The 18,763-nt window shown below is 39.2% G+C and overlaps 1 protein-coding gene and 1 long non-coding RNA gene across 8 annotated transcripts in view; one reads left to right on the top strand and one right to left on the bottom strand.

Annotated features, from left to right (window-relative positions):
* itga7 (integrin, alpha 7) overlaps positions 1-18,763 on the top strand; it is a 37,594-nt gene that overhangs the window by 16,171 nt on the left and 2,660 nt on the right. For 6 of the 7 annotated variants that reach the window (XR_013808101.1, XM_079680652.1, XM_079680651.1 and 3 more), the window contains 23 exons: positions 3,237-3,364; positions 3,923-4,002; positions 4,242-4,497; positions 5,389-5,520; positions 9,473-9,680; positions 10,231-10,427; positions 10,717-10,805; positions 11,015-11,142; positions 11,398-11,493; positions 11,637-11,698; positions 11,959-12,128; positions 12,474-12,623; positions 13,290-13,405; positions 14,031-14,217; positions 14,313-14,387; positions 14,683-14,762; positions 14,924-15,001; positions 15,326-15,428; positions 15,522-15,737; positions 16,203-16,319; positions 16,415-16,528; positions 17,069-17,167; positions 18,245-18,370. Coding sequence is in view for 6 of the 7 variants with exons in the window: in XM_079680652.1 (XP_079536778.1) it covers positions 3,237-3,364; positions 3,923-4,002; positions 4,242-4,497; positions 5,389-5,520; positions 9,473-9,680; positions 10,231-10,427; positions 10,717-10,805; positions 11,015-11,142; positions 11,398-11,493; positions 11,637-11,698; positions 11,959-12,128; positions 12,474-12,623; positions 13,290-13,405; positions 14,031-14,217; positions 14,313-14,387; positions 14,683-14,762; positions 14,924-15,001; positions 15,326-15,428; positions 15,522-15,737; positions 16,203-16,319; positions 16,415-16,528; positions 17,069-17,167; positions 18,245-18,370 (3,007 nt within the window). In the remaining variant the exon portion in view is untranslated. Of the gene's footprint in view, positions 1-3,236; positions 3,365-3,922; positions 4,003-4,241; positions 4,498-5,388; positions 5,521-6,219; positions 6,328-9,472; positions 9,681-10,230; positions 10,428-10,716; positions 10,806-11,014; positions 11,143-11,397; positions 11,494-11,636; positions 11,699-11,958; positions 12,129-12,473; positions 12,624-13,289; positions 13,406-14,030; positions 14,218-14,312; positions 14,388-14,682; positions 14,763-14,923; positions 15,002-15,325; positions 15,429-15,521; positions 15,738-16,202; positions 16,320-16,414; positions 16,529-17,068; positions 17,168-18,244; positions 18,371-18,763 lie in introns of all 7 variants that reach the window. The other variant, XM_079680649.1, reaches the window with a different exon arrangement.
* LOC307038973 lies at positions 3,732-9,466 on the bottom strand. The gene is made up of 4 exons (XR_013808102.1): positions 7,347-9,466; positions 5,374-5,452; positions 4,254-4,489; positions 3,732-3,927 (listed from the first exon to the last, which is right to left on the bottom strand). It is a non-coding gene; the product is annotated as an uncharacterized lncRNA (long non-coding RNA).

The raw sequence follows: 18,763 nt of genomic DNA, 5'->3' as shown, positions 1-18,763 counted from the left end.
GGAATTTTGACACGTTCATTTTTGTTATTTGGTTTGAAATCAACATTACACTTCGTCACTGAACTATGGTGTTTGATTAAAAAATAATATAACAATATTACTTTATTGAAACAGAAAAAGAGCTTCAATTAGAATTACCCCCGCCAAGATAGCAGCACCACATACTGTAGATCAAAAAACCTATTTGTTTTCTTATGGTATGTCCAAAGTAATGGTATTAATATAATTAGTTAAAAGGACCCAGACCTGAAACCTGAGGGTCGTCATCGCTCACATTTAGAGAGGTTGATTTGAACTCTTGCTAATAACTTTAGATCAGTGTAAAACACTAGATTTACAATGACTTTACTTGATGGATCCTGGGGCTGAGAGGACGAAGGTGGTGTCCAGGTGCATGATCTAATCTGTGTATACAACATGGCTATGTAATATAACACAATCTCACCCACACAAACACACACTCAGGTATGTTGGTGCCGACTTTGTCACTATCACTCTCAACACCCTGATATCACACACACACACACACACACACACACACACACACACACACACACACACACACACACACACACACACACACACACACACACACACACACACACACACACACACACACACACACACACACACACACACACACACACACGTCAGATGTGGGTTTACTGAAAGATGAGCATGGCAGTGATCATCATCATACTGTCTGACTCAATGCTGTACAATGAAGTGAGCTCAAAGTGAATGTGTTACTCAGACATGACATTTTATCTGTGTCGAATTTGGTTCATGTGTGCCTGTCTGGATGCATTATTCATCTCTGCCTAACTTAACTTCTTATAAACAGTTTCATGTTATGTTCAGGGATGTGACAATTGCTGAGGAAACCCAGACAACATAACCTTGTTGTCTTAAATCTATTTTTAAATGATAAATTACATTTTTCAAACAAAGAATCTTTTCATTTTAGGGAAACGGCAATGAATGTCATTACAGCAAAAAGGGCTGGAACTTATGATTATTTAATTTTTTGTCATAATGAAAGGATTCATTGTTTCACTTAAAATGTAAGAAAATAGTGAAAAAACAACTATTAATCAGAAACAGTTAGAATATATACAATAAGCTTTTATATGGGAGAAAGTAAATCAGCATTTCCTTATAACAAGGAGCTGGAGTTGGCAAATGTTGGCATTTTACACATAAAAATACTTTAAATTACTTGAATGATTTATCAGTAATCACAATTTTTGTCAGCTAATTATAAAAATGTGAGCTTTATTCATGATATTCTCTAATTTTAGAGAGTATGGAGGCATATGTGCAGGTTAATATTAGTTATTCATACTAAATTAAATTAGAAAAATGCAAAGCCAACATAAAACAGTCCGACCTTCCCTCACACGATCTCAACCATTATCCTCACTCTCTTCCCGCATCATTTTCTTTTTGAACTGCTGGTTGAACTCCTTATCTAAAATGACAATGAAATGTGACAAATACATTAATTGATTTGTCTCTGAGAAACATTTATGATCATCTCTTGACTTGAAGGATGGCCATGGCCCCTGATCATTTTTTTTTCATGGCTGTATACTTAATCTCTTTTGAGCTGTTCAGTCTGAAGAATTAGTCGAAATGAGATGAATATATATTCAGGCACATGGAAAGGTTGGGAGCCATCCAACTTTTCCTGCCAAATACTGGTGGTATAACAGCTTAACAGACCTCCCACCTCACACCCTGACACCTGCCTGCATGTGCACATGTGGGCGGAAAGATGGGTATCACCTCAAAACAAACCAGAGCTCCTCAGGAATGTTAAAGCCATAAGAGGGATCAGATCTTATCAGGATTTTAGTGATAAATTCTTCCTCTTAAATCCCTTTTGTTTAACATCTGTTAACGCTGTTTTTGCTGGGTTACTCCTGTGGACCACCAGTGATGTCTAGCAGTCGTTATTTCACATGAGCTGTCTTTGCTTTTGCTGCTCTTCAACAGAAGCACTCAGAAGTAAATAGAAAGTAAAGCTGTCTGGAAGTCTGGGCGGTATTTGTGGTAGTTTTAATGTCAGTGTGTTAAGATGGTTTGGATGAGTGTGAACACAACGGTTTTTTTCTTACACTTGAAGAAGAAAAGATGTTGAGTCAAGGTTGTTGTTCTTCTCACCGTGCAAAATAAGTAAGATGTTGGGAAGTGCAGTTGTCTGGTCCAGCATGCTCAACTCTCCCTGTTCTCATTACATTTTACCAAGCAACAACTTCAAATATCTCAAGAGTAAATTATTATGACGAGTTCCTGCTGGAATGGCTGGTTGATGAGTGTCTGTGTCTACTTCTCTGTCTGTGTGGGTTACATGCAGGACTATCCGCTTGCTACATTTTATTTATAGTAAAATACTTGCAAGCCACAGAGATAACTCTAATTTAAGTATGCACATAGCAAGGTAGATGTGAGGGGGGGTTGGTGATGGGACCCTTTCACACAGGCTTTACAGCTTGTGTCTACTCACACACCGTCTCTATAATTATATGTAAGCAGCAGGCATATTGAAACAGCTATTGTTGTGGCACTCAATTTAAGGTTCATCCCTTTGTCTGGCTTTGTTGTCTTTTTTCCCAACCTTACAATATGCTTATTATACTCTTTCCTTCGCCTCCATTTCCCCACGTCTCGCTTCCATGCATATGCCACGGCTGACGGTGTTGGGTGGAATGTGGCTCAACGCTCGGTTTTTAAATAGCATCCTAGCCTGAATCAGCCGCTCCAAATAAGGCAGAGGGCAGTGACACTGGCCCCAAAATATCAGCAACCACCTCACTGAGAATAAAACCTTTCCTTGCCTTGATAGTGAAGGGTGTTTGATGATAGCTACATCATTATAGTGAAAAATAGATGGAGAACATGCAGATACACAGAGCTGTTTCGAATCAGCTTAAAGTCGAGATAACATATTTGGTGTTCTCGGCATGGTTGGAATAACTTGAGTTACAGGTGTTTGTACTTTATAGTAATGGTGCCTCAGGTCAGCCGAGGCTGTGAAATGTTCCCACAGTCACGTAAAAATGTTAGCTTTAATAATAGCGTTTAACCAGTTGCAACTATCATTAGATTTTATGTAGGAGCCTACTTGACTTACATGAGATGTAACAGAACAGACCCTACCATGAATTCAACAATGAAAATGTAATAAAATAACATGTTTCATTAAATAAATGTTCATTGTTTTGTTCCTTTAGGATCCTTGTGGGAGCCCCACAGGCAGCGGGGCAGGGCCTGATGAGGGGCACTCGGCCAGGAGCTTTGTTCAAATGTCCAATCACACCTGAGGAGTACGACTGTGAGAGGGTGGATATCGACGGAGAAGGTGAGTCAAGTAGAACTCTAATGTTTAGTCAGTTATTGATTAGCAGCAACAATGTGGTGCTAATTGAGTCAGCTGTAATTTAGATAATAGACTTGGACAATTAAAAAAATATCTCCAATGTGATTATTTGCCTGTGGAGATGTTACTATTGTTGCTTTCCTTGTTTTTTTTCTTAATCATTTGGGGTAGTTTGTTTGTCAACTAAAACGGACAGTTCAAATATGTCAACATGCTTAATAGTGGTATTGCTGAATATTGTAATGGGAACCTTTTTTTTTACCAATTGCTGACTTTTTATAGCCCACATGATCAAAGAAATTCTAATAATTCAGAAAATAAACAACAGACTTTTTCATTTTTAGACAGCCTTTATTATTCAAAGTTTCTAACTCGTGTTTCACATTTATTTAGTAATTTGCATTACATTAGAGAAAAGTTTACTGTGTGTTCAACTTCAACAACAAAGTGCTGTTTGCTTACTGTGGCTCAGATCCTAATTGGTTTACAATATGGGAACTGTTATGATTTGAAGCCATTTCCTTCTGCGCTTTTCCTCAGTGAATCTGGAAAGAGAGAGCAAAGACAACCAGTGGCTGGGAGTCACTGTCAAGAGTCAGGGGATTGGAGGGAAGGTGGTGGTAAGTGAAGGCCACATCCTGTTAATGAACCAGTGAAGGAAGCTATGCTGTTCTTGTTGTTTTGCTTCTGACCCAATGACTTGTGAACCTAGACCATTTTGAGGTTTGGTTAATCTGTATTAACCTTTTAAAAATGTATGTTCGACGTTGAAGACTAGCTTTTCTGAATTAGTAAAAACAGTAACAGTACCAACATATAAATCCTGATAATTAATACTCCATTTCCTGTCACTCACCAGACCTGTGCTCACCTGTATGAGCTCAGGCAACGTGTTGGTCAATCTTCAGAGACCCGTGATCCCATTGGACGCTGCTACGTTCTGAGTGATGATCTGACGGAGCGGGACGACCTGGATGGAGGGGAGTGGAAGTTCTGCGAGGGCCGGCCGCAGGGACACGAACAGTTTGGCTTCTGTCAGCAGGGCATGTCCGTCAGTTTCACCCCAGACAACGACTTCATTCTGTTTGGGGCTCCAGGAACCTACAACTGGAAAGGTAAGGTGTCCGATTCACCCGCAGAACACAGTCACTGTAACAACTGTCAGATCTTCCTTCCTATGGATTGTTTTGACCAAAGTGGTGATGCAGTTTTAAAGTAGAAAAAAAAATGTGTGTGTGCACTCGTTGGCAGCAATAAAAAGATATTTAGACATGCATTGTTTCATTTTTTATCAGAATCACAAGGATGAATGTAAATTTGAGTGATTTTATGAAATTTTTCAATCAAATTAATTAAATAGTACTTTACTGCAATTAATGTGAACTATGGGACAGAGCCAATCCTTGTAAAGTGTGTTATTAAAACACACTATTAGGAGAACTATACTGTTAGGGATTGAACATTGAATTGATTAATAAACCAATCTAGTGATTGGAAACAGACATTATGCAGAGAAGCGATGTGCACTTAATCAAAGTAGGCAATAATATTTAGTTGGTGTGGTAATCATATACTGGATTGATTTATTTTGTTCGCCACATGAGATCAATGCTAAGGATTCACACAATTCATACATATCACATACTAAAACATGCAGAAGTCTGCATTTAGTGTACCGGATTTGTTTAAAGTTTCTTGTTCGAATGTTATTTCACTCGAAATGTAAATTACAACATACAATCATTCCTATATTGTAAACACTTTCCTCCTTCAAAATACTTTTTTATTTATGCCCAACATTGAACATGTGTATAATTTGTGGTTAGAGTAAGATGGTTAAGGATGTTGATTTTATTGCAGACTAACTAAACATTTTACAATGACTTAGTGTACATACTGATAATTTGGACTTGCCATGTGCGCAAGTATGCAACAAATCACACAAGTGTGTTTATCTTCTGTTATCCGCTGTGTGTGTGCTGTGCCCTCACCTGTTTCCATTCCAGGTGAGATGCGTGTCCAGCTCCTAAACCAGACTCTGCTTGACCTCGGCTTTTACGACGACGGGCCCTACGAGGTTGCAGATCAGAAACAACTTAATGCCCAGCTCATCCCTCTACCCTACCACAGTTACCTGGGTAGGATCCGCCCTCCCTGCTCACTGCTGCCTGTGCACAGGAGAGAGAGAGAGGGCCGGTGGAGGGCGACGCCACGGCTCAGGCTGCACTCCAACATGGCCGCCCAAACCACGGGAGCTAATAGCAGCTGCCAAAAATGCCTCTAACTGCTCATTCCCTGTGGATTATTTCTGGATGAATCAGAGAGCCCTGAATGTAACTCCACCTCATTTGTGTAGGGCTCTACCATGTGAATGTGGGTCGACATGTGAAAAATGTCCATAGCTTTTTGCGGCCTGACCTTAATTCTTATGATGCCAGTAGCCTTTCTCACTCTCAAGGGAAATATTAAACCCCAAAAAATAAATCATCCCAATAACAATGACGTTATCCTTTTTCCATCCACTGCCCTCTTCTCAAAACAAAGTCAAGTAAGTCAAGATGTTGAATAGGGTGTGGTAGCATCCGTGAGAGTGCAGTCTGAGCCTGAAACGTCGTCTCTCCACCAGGTGGCCAGCGGTTCTGCAGGACCTCTGCGGCACCACAAAGACAAAACATCAATCAATCACAGCTTGTCTCACCTGCACCTCCCTCTCCCCCCTTTTTTCCACTCTTTTCACTCTTTTTCCCTCCCTCACCATTTCACCACCCCATCACTCCCCTCCTACACTCGTCCTTCTCTTCTTCTTTCTGTCTTTCCTTTCCTGTTTTGGGCCATAGGGCTCTTGTTCATGGCTAGCCCGATTGAAGATGCACTGCTGTACAAAACTCTGGAGCCCTCCAGCCGGCCTACAGCGTTTGAGGATGTAGCTCATAATAGCTACTTAGGTTTGTAGGCGTGCAGTGTTTTTGTTCGGACCGGATTGGGCTTGTAGTGGAAGTAGTCCTCCGTCTTCCTCCGTCTTCGTCTCAATCTTTTCTGCTAATTCCAGATAGTTTTTTAGTGTGTAATTTATGTACTACATGGGACCTTATCACCTGTACTGTTATAAAGAGACAGCCATCTAAAACTGCCTTTTTCCACTTTTAAACTACTATTTAATTGAACTTTATTTATTCTAATTTAATTAAACTTAATTCAATTTCATTTATTTATGATAATCTTTTCCTCTTTGTTTATAGCTTTTTGATTTGTCAATAGCAGTGCGATGGTTGTCTGTTTGAGTAGCAGCGGGGTGTTTGTCTGTTCTGTCTGTAGATATCTGTTGTCTGTAGTGTGTTCAGTCAGTCTGCATGTGTGTGGGTAAGAAGCATTCCAGTTGGTGGGGGTTTTCTTGTCAGTCATAGATTTACTAAATCGCTTTAATGATACCGAAAAACTCAACTAACAAACAAAACAAAGATTGTACCTCCATGCTAGCAGCAGAGAGTCTGTACCTGGCAAAGTGGTAGTTTAGCCGGTATAATGATTACACCGTTCTTAGTTTGGTGTGTTGGCATGCTAACATTAGCTCTAAAAATAAAGTACAGCCGAGTGTGAAGCGAATGTCATTAGTTTTAGAGGTTTCCATCATTACTATTAATCCTGAGGGTATCATCAATGTGTGAACAACATGTCAAAGCATCAATATAATAATTGCAGATGCATTACATTCAAAACCATTAATGCCCTCTGGAGACCATACATGTATTTAAAAATGGCTACTCATCCAAAGGTTGTTGAGATATTTCAGTCTGGATCCAACTGGCGGAGTAAAGATTGTTTTGTTACAATATACAAATCTCTAGGTATTCAGTGTCCATGTGTGAAGACTCTTCGCCTGCTTAACACAAGCTGTTTTATTGTTCCAGTTATTACTTTTCACTAAGTGTGTGGATCTACCATAAACATTTTTTCATTCACATACCTCCAAGCCTGCTTACCCTGCCGCTCTCCACATTGAGCCGTCTCCTTGACAACGCTAATTCCCACATGACCTTTTACCTCTCATTTATAACTCACATGTGCCATTGATCCTAACCAGATGATATGCCACACCTTTGCATGCTTACTGAAATTATAGAGGCAGTGTTTAGCTATTCATGATATTATTTCCTAACCGTCTTTGAATCCGACTTATCAAAGGATTCTTTTTTCATATATAGTGGCTTCAACCATGATGTTACAAAGAGCTGAAAATAAAAATATCCATACTTTTTATCTCCACCAAGGCCAAATCAAATCCTTCAGGGAAAATAAAGTCTTGCTTATTGCAGGGTGTTTGGAGGTCTAATGCTGTATCCAAGTGCAACATCCTTTGAAAATGTGGTCCAGTTTTCCATTTAGAGATAAAGACAATATGAGAAAATACAGTCTGATCCTGTACAATGTGTTACATCTACTGCTCTGGTCAAAGAAATAATCATGATCTTTACTTAATTTAGTTTTGACTTTATTTAGCTTGAGTACGAAAAAATGTAATGGAAAAAACAGTGATTATTTCTAGCAATTTACAAAAATGTATTTACAAATTTGGTAGGATAAAACAGAAACAAAGGTAAAGAGTAAATACATAATTTTAACAATTGATAGATTGTGTGACTGTGACAAGACTGCACCCTACACATTTCAAATAAATGGCAATCTTTGCTCTGAGAGCGAACTGATAATTCAATTTGGAAAAATATATACATTAATGCTAATTAATTATTTGCTTAGTTATAAAGACAAGGTTATCTATAACTCAACATGGGTTATTAAGGATACACCTTCCAGAGGATTGGATTCAAGTAAGTGCTTCTCAAAATTGTAACATTGTGTTTTATAATTGATTCAACAAAAAGCAATAATTTAAATAATTTAAAGTTTAGCTCCATTGTGATGAAACAGCTCAGGCTTGCAAAAATGAAATGCAGTTGCAGCTTTCTCCATCAACACACACTGACGATGTATTAACAGTTCAAATCATTATATTAATGTGGCATAAAGAAATAAACAAAAATAAGAAAAGCAATAGAAGACAGTAGATTATATAAAAGTAGCACTGAAGGACAAAATAACAGTAAATACAATACACAACACACAACATGTTTGTGTGTAAACACCTGCAGGGGGCCTTTTAGAAACCTTTTACTGCCTTAAGTTTTTATTCCCCATTTAGTTGTATAGAGCCGCCCGGTGTGGAATAGCAACACATTTGGTCTCTGTCCGTGGGTTTTTACAGGACTTGAGATGCACAGTGTTGCATTCCTCACCTGCCACCCTGGAGCTGCTCACTGTTTGTCCCGTCTCCCCCTGCATGTTTACTCAGCACTAACAGATGCCCCTCCTCATGTTATCATAGATGATTTCACACCCCATCCTCTGCATGTTTTGAAACAAGTGAGGCAAATTGCATGTGGTTGCTTCTATTTAGGGGAAATGTTTGATATGATGTGCTATTTTTCACAGCTTTATACAAATATTTCACAATTTGTCATGAAGCTAATACACCCACACACAAACACACACTAACCCCTCCCCCTTTCACTTGGTCACTTTGCTCCATCTGATTTATGCACACATTCCTCTACACACACACACACACACACACACACACACACACACACACAGAAACACACACATGAAGACCCACACTTCCACACAAAAGAGGGATGCTTTAGGTTATAAATCTGATTAACGTCCAGCCACTATGTTTACATCCTGCCTTGACTTCAGGCACTGATACAGAGCAGTATCATCATGAATCTCATGGGACATTAGGCAAAGCCCCATACTCATACATACATTACCCTCTCTTAACATCACAACCCGCCTTTTCTGCTCTTACCAGTGGACACACAACCAAATCGCAGGCCTCCAGCTACATGCGCCTTCGAACACATGCACACAGGACATTTACACCCATCATGAGTCTGGCATAAAATCAATAGTCACTTAAGGCACACATTTCATTAGTAAGAAGATGAGCAGAACATGCTACACAGAGAGGAGAGCCTCTGAGGTCAATACTAACCGCTGACCCTTTCCTCCGTCCCGACCTCCGTCTTCCAGGGTTTTCTGTGGACTCTGCCATGGGGATAATAAGCCTCAGGGAGCTGACCTTCGTGGCAGGTGCACCTCGGGCCAATCACACGGGGGCAGTGGTGCTGCTAAAAAAAGACAACGTGTACCGGCTGGTGCCACAACACATCATCTGGGGCGAGGAGCTGGCCTCGTCATTTGGGTACTCCGTTGCTACAACGGACCTGAACCGGGACGGGTGAGGACATGCTGGATGATAATTGTTTAATAGATAATACTGGTCAGTTGTTGAAGAAGTTTTCCTTTCATTTTTATTTTAAAATACAAATATTTCCAGCTGATTTACCTTAAGTGTCAAAAATACTAATTAGAAACAATGGCCCCTTTAAGTTCAACATTTTGGAAGAATCATGGTTTAATTTATATTACAGTACTTTACTGTTGAGGTAAAGCTAATTAAAAAACGGTATAACATTTTAAGTAGTTGAATCTACTGTATGACAATTCATCATATTTTAAAGGTTACTGCAAACGTATATGTACTGTAAAATCTTAATCTAAATGTAACAAGCAACCATACAGCTGTGAAATAAATGTAGTGGGGAGGAAAGTACAACATTTGCACTTGTAAATGTGGTGGAGCAGAAGTATAAAGTTGCAAGAAATTAGATATACATGTAAAGTACAATTACCTTCAAATAGTACTTTTGGTTTTGGATAAGAGGTTTTCTTGGCTTCTAAGAACTCAAATTAAAAGACATCTTCTGACTCTCTGTTCCTGTTCCTAGCTGGACAGACCTGATTGTTGGAGCTCCTAACTTCTTTGACCGTAAGGCAGAGATTGGAGGGGCTGTGTACGTGTACCTGAACCCCTTCGGTCACTGGGACGATCATTCCCGACCCATCCGTCTCAACGGGACCTACGACTCCATGTTTGGAATTGTAGTCAGCAACATCGGTGATCTGGACCAGGACGGGTACGGAGGTGAGAACAACCCAAAATCCCAGACACTGATAAAGTATGTAAGAGTTTGACATTAAATGTGTAAATTAAAAAAGAACTACGACATTTAAGTCAGAAAAAACATGCACAAGTTACTGCTGCCACTGCTGTGGGTTATAGTTTAACTCAGTTTCACATATAATATAATAAAAGAAAGAAGTGTCCCTTCTTTCCCACTTTTCATACTGTGTTGGTTTTAAACTACTCAGCTGTAAACTGTAGCTAACTAAATGAATGTTTGTTTTTAACAATGATTTCCATATCTGTTCAGATATTGCTGTTGGGGCACCGTTTGATGGAGATGGCAAAGTGTTCATCTACAGAGGTTCAGATGCTGGAATTGAAACGAAGCCAGCTCAGGTGAGTTCTAGACAGTTTAGGAATGAACCAAGAGATTGAAAGTTAATATAAACTGAAAAATATAAAAGGAATAGTGCAGTATACATTTAGAATAAGTGAATACAAGAGGGACAGTACCAATTTTCCATCATTATATGATGGACATGGTTTATTTATTAGTTTTTAAATCTTCAACTATGATGAATGATCTTTGTTTTTTGTACCATCAGGTGCTGGATGGTCGTGACTTTGATGTGAGACGATTTGGATACTCCATCTCAGGGGGTTTGGATATTGACAGTAACCACTACCCAGATATCGCTGTGGGCTCTCTTAATGACTCAGTGGTTCTCTTCAGGTGAGATTTATTTAGAAAAACAGAACAAGATACTTTACTTGGTATGCATTTGAAATATAAAAGCTCAATGTTAAATATCCTATTGTTGATAAATCGCATAAATTCCTAATCAAAGCAGACACTCAAGAAGCACACAAAATAAAAGCTCTATCATACATTTTGCATGTTTACTTGCAGCTTTCTTCACAATGAAACCACAATTAAGTCATAATATGTTCTACCTGACACACTCTTGTGTTTTTGATCTATTCCAAGGTCTCGCCCAGTCATCCATGTGCTCCGAGAAGTATCTATCGACCCTCAGTACATTGATCTGGAGCAGCATAACTGCAAAGGCCGAGAGGGAGCCTGGTAAGCGCTTATATTTGAACACATTCTTCTTTTGAATTTTGTTTTTCTCTATGATTTAATGGATCATCTCAATCATATGTAGTGGTCAAACTACTGTATAACAGATATACATATTTAAGCTTTCCACTGTTTGCCTTTTTTAGCGTGGAGGTCAAGGCCTGCTTCACCTTCACAGCCCACCCAGAGCACTACTCCCCACACATAAGTAAGTCACTCCTCGCTTTCCAAGACCATTTTTGTTCGTCACTTAAGTGGGACGGAAGTGATTTCTATTTACAGTGAAAAGCAACCTTATCTTTGGAGTAACATTAGACTTTATTTTTGATACAAATCACAGCTGTGTAATACTGTATTCCCTCTGATGGGGCTTCATCTATGTTTTGTCCCTGGTGGGCTCTTTAATAGCTCTATGTGTGTGTCCTGACATTTTTTCCTTCTCTCTTGTTTTTTTTTACTCCCATCCAGCCCTGGTGGTGCACTTTGAAGCTGACACCGAGCGCAGGAAGTTGGGCCTCCCACACCGTGTTAACTTCCTGGGACGCAGTTCCCTGGAGCCGGAGTATACTCAGACAGAAGAGGTGGAGCTCCATCGGCAGCGACACCCTGTGTGCACCACTGCTACCTTCCAGCTCGATGTCAGTAACTTAGATCTGTTTGTGTTGTCCAGATACAATTCATCAACCACAGCTGTTGTGTTAGTGGAATAAGGGATTTGTACTTAGTTTGAGTTATTTGTTTACAATAGCAGGTGGTTTTTGATCTTCGTTTTTGCATTCAAAAGTGGTGGAAACATAATACTTAATACAAATGGTAAAAGTATATTGCGTGTTTTTAACATTCTACCATTTGTACTGAATTTAATTTACATTCAATATTTTTACTATATAGTTAAATTGCTATATCTCCACTCTTTCACATCATAAACAAACTCTTTGACCAAATATTTGTGTTAAATTTGGTTCAAATCTCTGTCCATGCAGGATAACATCCTTGACAAACTGCGCCCCATCTCATTGGCGATAACCCACGAGATCAAGTCTGTGCCCCCCCGCAGACATTCGGGTGCCAAGAAGCTGGAGAAGCTGGCGCCTGTTCTGAGTGTTTCCCCGTCCAATACGCTGCACTCTGAGGTCTGTAACAAAAGAAAGCTCAAGTATTTTACTGTCTTGATTCATTTTAATGGGCCACACTTGCATGTAGATTAGATTATACAGAAATGAAAAAACTTCCTATCAACGGTTTGATTCTTATGTAAGTCAAACTTGTCATGGCTTATGAAAGTCTCAAATATTACATATAAACAAACCTAGCTGACAATTTCTGTTTAGAACATTAACATTGATAGACATGCAGAATTACATTTTTTTGAAGACATGTATTGCTTCATTTGTTTTCGTTGTTCTCCTTTTAACCACCACGTGTCTGCTGCTTAATAGAGATGTTATGCATTATGATTAAAATGTGTAATGCAACTAGGGCTGCAAGCGGTTAACATTTACAAAAATACAATTTCTTCTCAATCCCTTACTTTGTTTCTTAAAGTTAAAGGTAACAACTTTAAGTGTCTTGTTCTATCCAATATTTGGAAACCAAAATAAATTAAATACACTCTGTGTATGTATTATTGGCTCCAAGTTCAGCTTTAAATGCAATCAAAATGTTTTGTATAATGCAACATTTCAGTATTTACCATTCTACAAAAATGTAATCTTGTTTTAACACGCTGACAGTAGACGAAGATTGTGTTTTGAGATTTAAAAAAACTACTTCACGTCTTCCTCTTTTACCGTCTGAAGGTGAACTTCCTGCGAGAAGGATGCGGCAGCGACAAGATCTGCCAGAGCAACCTGAAGCTGAGCTACCAGTTTGGAACAAGACCCCTGACCTCCGACCTCTTCACCCCACTGCCAAAGTAAGTGTCTGCTCAGCCCACTCTGTGTGGGCTAGACTGTTGCCTAGGGACACCAACACAAACGTTCATGTGTGTCTGTTTTTATAATGTGTGTACAAATTGTTTTAGTGTTGAACGAGCATCAACCAGAAACATTTGCTCGATGCCTTTCAATACTCACATCTTATCTTACCGTATAATGGATGTTATCCTGGCGTTCACTGGATTCTAAATGTCATGTTTTTATATTTATCTTTTGGTACAGGATAATATTAAGGAACGTTATCTTTAAAGGATTTATCAGTTTATATGGTTGGCTTTATACTAAGCCCTATTTTTTCAATTTCAATCCTTTAAGACACTTAAAGGGTGCTATGTCCCTTTGATCATACCGTCATTTAAAATCACTTTCAAACAGATATATTTTTTAAAACTAGCTTTAAGTGTTTGTGAAGAGAGTCTTGAAAAGAGGAATTTAACAAATGATATGCCCAAAAGTTTGACTTATTATAAGGTGGGGCATATCTTTTTTATCCAACTCATAAAGAAGATGATCATGTTAGATTACTTCAAAGCGCAATGATGTTGTTTTTTCCTTTTTTCTCTAGAAAACCATTAATTTATTTTCCCCTCTCTCCTCATGTAGAGATGACGATGAAGTGCAGGTGTTCTCGCTGTCGGACCATCGGCTGGTGGTGCTGGAGATCACTGTTACCAACACGCCCTCTGACCCTGAGCACCCCGAGGAGGACGGAGACGACGCCCACGCTGCTCAGCTGCTCATCTCCCTCCCCAACACTCTGTCTTATGCCGGCTCAAGGATCCCACCACAGGTATCTGCTCTATTAAGAACAATCTTTTTTTACCAAGAATGTTTGGATATCTGTTTTTAATGATAGTATTTTTTTGATATGCTATCTGTCTCTAGATTCGATGCCAGGCAAACCAGAATGGCTCCCAAGTCGAATGTGACCTCGGGAACCCTGTGAAACGCGACACTAAGGTACGACAACAAAATAGTGTGAATTCAGACACGTAGCCCTTTGCTTCTTGTTGTCACCTGTCTCTAACCCATTCAACTCCAAATTACCAATGTGTGATAAAAACAAAAGTGCAAAAACTTTGGGGAAATGGGGAGATATCAGGACAAAAATATGTAACTTGTGGTGGAAAAATATATACAGTATATGTTTTTAGATAATTTCATATATTTTCAGATTTTTATATTTTCAGCATTAAGAGAAATTATGTGTTGTTATTTTCACATGTCATTTATATTTCATTTGTTGCTATTTCAGCTTAAATTCTCCATCAATTTGAGCACATCAAACATTACAATTGAGACCACTGAGTTGACAGCAGATCTCGCTTTGACAACGTAAGTCCTCTAAAATGTTCTCTTGAAAACATGATGTATACAGTATGTATGTATTTTCACGACATCAAGCACATCGAGCTCTATATACTGTAAGTGCTAATATTTGACTTGTTCAGGCCAAATAACCCTTTGATGACAGTGTTTGGTTGTTTTGTCCTCAGTATCAGCGAGCAGCCCGATCTGGTACCAGTCACAGCTTTTGCTAGAGTTGTGATAGAGCTCCCTCTGTCTGTCAGTGGGTGAGTGAAACCTTTTTCTTTTTTGTATCTCTGTTAAATCTGTATGAGGCTAGGAAAGGTTGCTATTATACATTTTGCTAAAGTTATGTTATTATGTATCAGCCTTTTACAACTCTTTATAGACGTTATGTGATGTTTACACTTGTATATTCTATATATTGTGTGCATCACATTCCACAACATTTAGCTTGTATCTTTTAGATTCGTTCAGATCTCATAAAAAATGTTAACTGAGGTTTTCCGGTGCAATGCATGTATGCTTTATGCAGCTTTGTGAATGTGTGCAGCTGTCTGACCCCTTGATGTGAATGTGTTTTACTGTAGGCTTGCTCGTCCTCACCAGCTGTTCTTCAGCGGGACAGTGAGGGGAGAGAGTGCCATGGCCAGTCTGGAGGACATCGGCAGCCCTGTGGATTTTGAGTTTGTGGTGAGGAACTAGTGTGTGTTATTTTGATTGGCATCAATGCTGAAAGAAGTCCCACATCCTAATATAATCTCTTTTATATATTTTTTACATCAGGTGATTAATACCGGACAAGCTCTGCAGACGCTTGGTTCGGCCTTCCTCAACATCATGTGGCCTTACGAGCTGGCTAATCAGAAATGGCTCCTGTATCCCGCGAGCATGAAGTTTGAGGGTCACCCTGAAACACAGTGCACCTCAACGGGGGCCTTAAATCCTCTGAAGCTACCCATTTCTTCACCTGCAGGACCTCAACAGGCTGTTAATATAAGGGTAAGCAGAGCACAGTTTATTTGACTAATGTGCATGGAAATCTATACGACACCACCAATTAAGACAGCACAGTCAATCTGCATCCACTTAATGGCCACAGAAGGTGCAGTCGATTGTTTTATTTTGGCTTTTAAATGTGTATTATTGTTAGTTGTATGCCATTAATAAAACAATACCATACAATAGAAAAACTCTTTATTTGGTCTACATTCTGGTGTTTCTGACTGCAGAAATTCAAGAATTTGTGCTGAAAATGTGTTGACAAAAACAATCATTTCCTTACAAATACATACCATATTTTGTGGATGCAACTGCATATAAACTAATGTGTCGTTGTCATGACTGAAACATTTTCCTCCTGTGTTACATACAGTACATCGTGTCAATGTCATGTTTAATGCCAAACATGAATCATCAAAGGAGGCTGATTCATCTCTGCTTGTATGTATGTGTCACTTCCACCAGGCTGGGCGAACGCGCCGCTCCCACCCAGAGGAGGAAGGTCCAATGACGACAAAAGGCAGCGTGAGACGAACCACGCCAGCTGTGGCAGCCTCGGAGAGACGCAAGTCGCTCAAACTGGTAAGAGGGAAAGGAAAATATTGCTGCCTACACCTGTCACCAGTTCATTTGAAAAAATAAGTCCTACAGTGCTAAACTGTCACCCCTTTCTCCAGGACTGTCTCTTGGGGTCCGCTCGCTGTGTCCTGCTGCAGTGTCCCCTCCACAGCTTCTCTGGTCAGGCTGTCCTCAAGATCCATGCCAGACTGTGGAACAGCAGCTTTATAGAGGTAAATAAAAAAAAACCTGTCCTCTTTACATCTGCACCTCACTGCACATTACTCTCCATCTTAGCTTCAGTCCAGCTGTTTGCAACTGCTGCCGGCACTCACGTGTGAAGCGAATGAATGATGACTGCAGCAAGTGCATTTACAGGATGATTAACAACAACTTTGATGTGAAGGCAGTAGGAAAACTGTGAAGACAGCTGTCAGCTTCGACCATTGAGAAACTGGCAGCTGCTGATACATATTCAGATGATATCGTGACAAGAAATATACTGTACAGTCAACATGGCAGTTTTCTTGTTTAGTCTTTAGCTTATCGCCAAATAAATCAAGAGGTCGCCGCAGACTGTATTACTTACTTAAAATGGGTCTTATTTCTAAAGTTGTAGTCAACGTTATATTATACTATATATCAATGATGGTTCAAACTGAAAGACTAAGTTATAAAACAACAGCATTTCCACTTTCATATGAAGGCATCCTTGCCTGTTTTAATATGATGTGATATAACCTGTACATTTTATTATTCATCCTGTCTGTCAGGATTTTTCGGCGGTCAGTGCTTTGGAACTGCTGGTCAGAGCCAACATCACTGTGAAGTCCAGCATCAAACACCTGGTCCTCAAGGACGCTTCTGCACAGGTACTTAGCATCAGTTCATAGAGCATTTATCTTTATTTAATTTAAACGTTCTTAATCTATTATCATAACAAATATATGTGAACTAAGGCCTGAGGTGTATATATATAGGGGAGAGTGGGGTAAGTTGAGCCATTTTTTAGTTATGCTGTCCTCTAAGCAAGGAGAAATGACACATAGTAAAAATGAAAACACACACCTATAATTCAGGATGTCTCCTATCAATGGCAATGCTAATAACTAATATTTGATCAAGGGCAGTGAAAATATTACTTCTTAAAAAAAAAGAAGTCTTGTGGCTCAACTTGCCCCAGTGTAGGGATAAGTTGATCCAGGTCAGGGGGTAAATTGAACCACTGTTCAAACCAGGGCATACCTACAACAAATCCTAAAGGTAACTATAAACAATAAATAAAAAACCAAATACAAGTTTAGTTTTTCAAATATTTTTTATATAAATTTCGATTGAAATGATTGATTTATTTATTTTAACATGTTAAAAGGGAAAGTAATCATACAAATGGTTTCATACATCTTACCAATCAAACACAGGGTAAATTCAACTTTAAATGTAGCCTACAATGAGCTCTTATTATCAACTTGGCCTACTTTCATTAATTTCTCCATTGAAAAACTGGCTCAACTTACCCAAGGCCCATGGTTCACTTTACCCCATAGCCACCATTTTAGAAAAAATAGCCTAGCATTAAAATTCAGAGTCATCTTTAGCTTAATGATTCACATGGTTTAATACGCTACCAACACATCAACATATATATGTTTAAACCTGGATACTTTTTTTTGACATGACAGCCGATATAGCTGGCATCTAGAACATTTACTTTGACAAGCAAAAACACGTTTTTTTGTAAACATGTTTACTTACCAGACCACAATGAGTATCTCTCTTTCACAGGCAATGAGAAATGGGTGGAGCTTGCATAATCTCTGGTCACTTGATTACAACTACAGTATAAGGTGTTGCCTGGTTACAGGGGGTGGTTCAACTTACCCCCTTCTCCCCTACTATTTTTCTTTCAATTCTGCATATAAACAATTGCATTTTTCCTTCCTCTCCAGGTTCCAGTAATGATCTACCCTGAGCCGGGTCTTGCTGATCAGTACTGGATCCCCTGGTGGATCATACTCATAGCTGTCCTGGCAGGCATCCTGCTGCTGACTCTGTTAGTCTGCATACTGTGGAAGGTAACACACACACACCTTTTTTCTCCTTTGTGTCAAAGTCCTAAACCGATGTATATATATATATTTTTTCTTGATTATATTCCCATTCAGCACACACATAAGAGGCCTTTATAGTTTGATTGACTGCACCCCGGTCACTTCACTGTCCCTTCCTTTGTCTTTTTCCTCATTTATTTCCATGGTAGTCCAATTATTTCTACCAGCTTTGTTCTGTCCTAATAATTTTATTACTTCCAGCTCACTCTCATCTGTTTCCTTCCTCTTTTGTTTGTCCTCTGTGTGTCATCTCTTTTTGTTTGTGTCTTCTCACTTCAATCTGGGACTCAAATCCCCTTCCTCTTTCATTTCCCATTGTTTCTCATCGGTTTTACTTTCCCTTTGGTGATCTGTTGC

The sequence above is a fragment of the Notothenia rossii genome, assembly GCF_949606895.1.
Source record: "Notothenia rossii genome assembly, chromosome: 5".
Taxonomy (NCBI): domain Eukaryota; kingdom Metazoa; phylum Chordata; class Actinopteri; order Perciformes; family Nototheniidae; genus Notothenia; species Notothenia rossii.
This window is presented reverse-complemented; position numbering and strand designations above follow the sequence as displayed.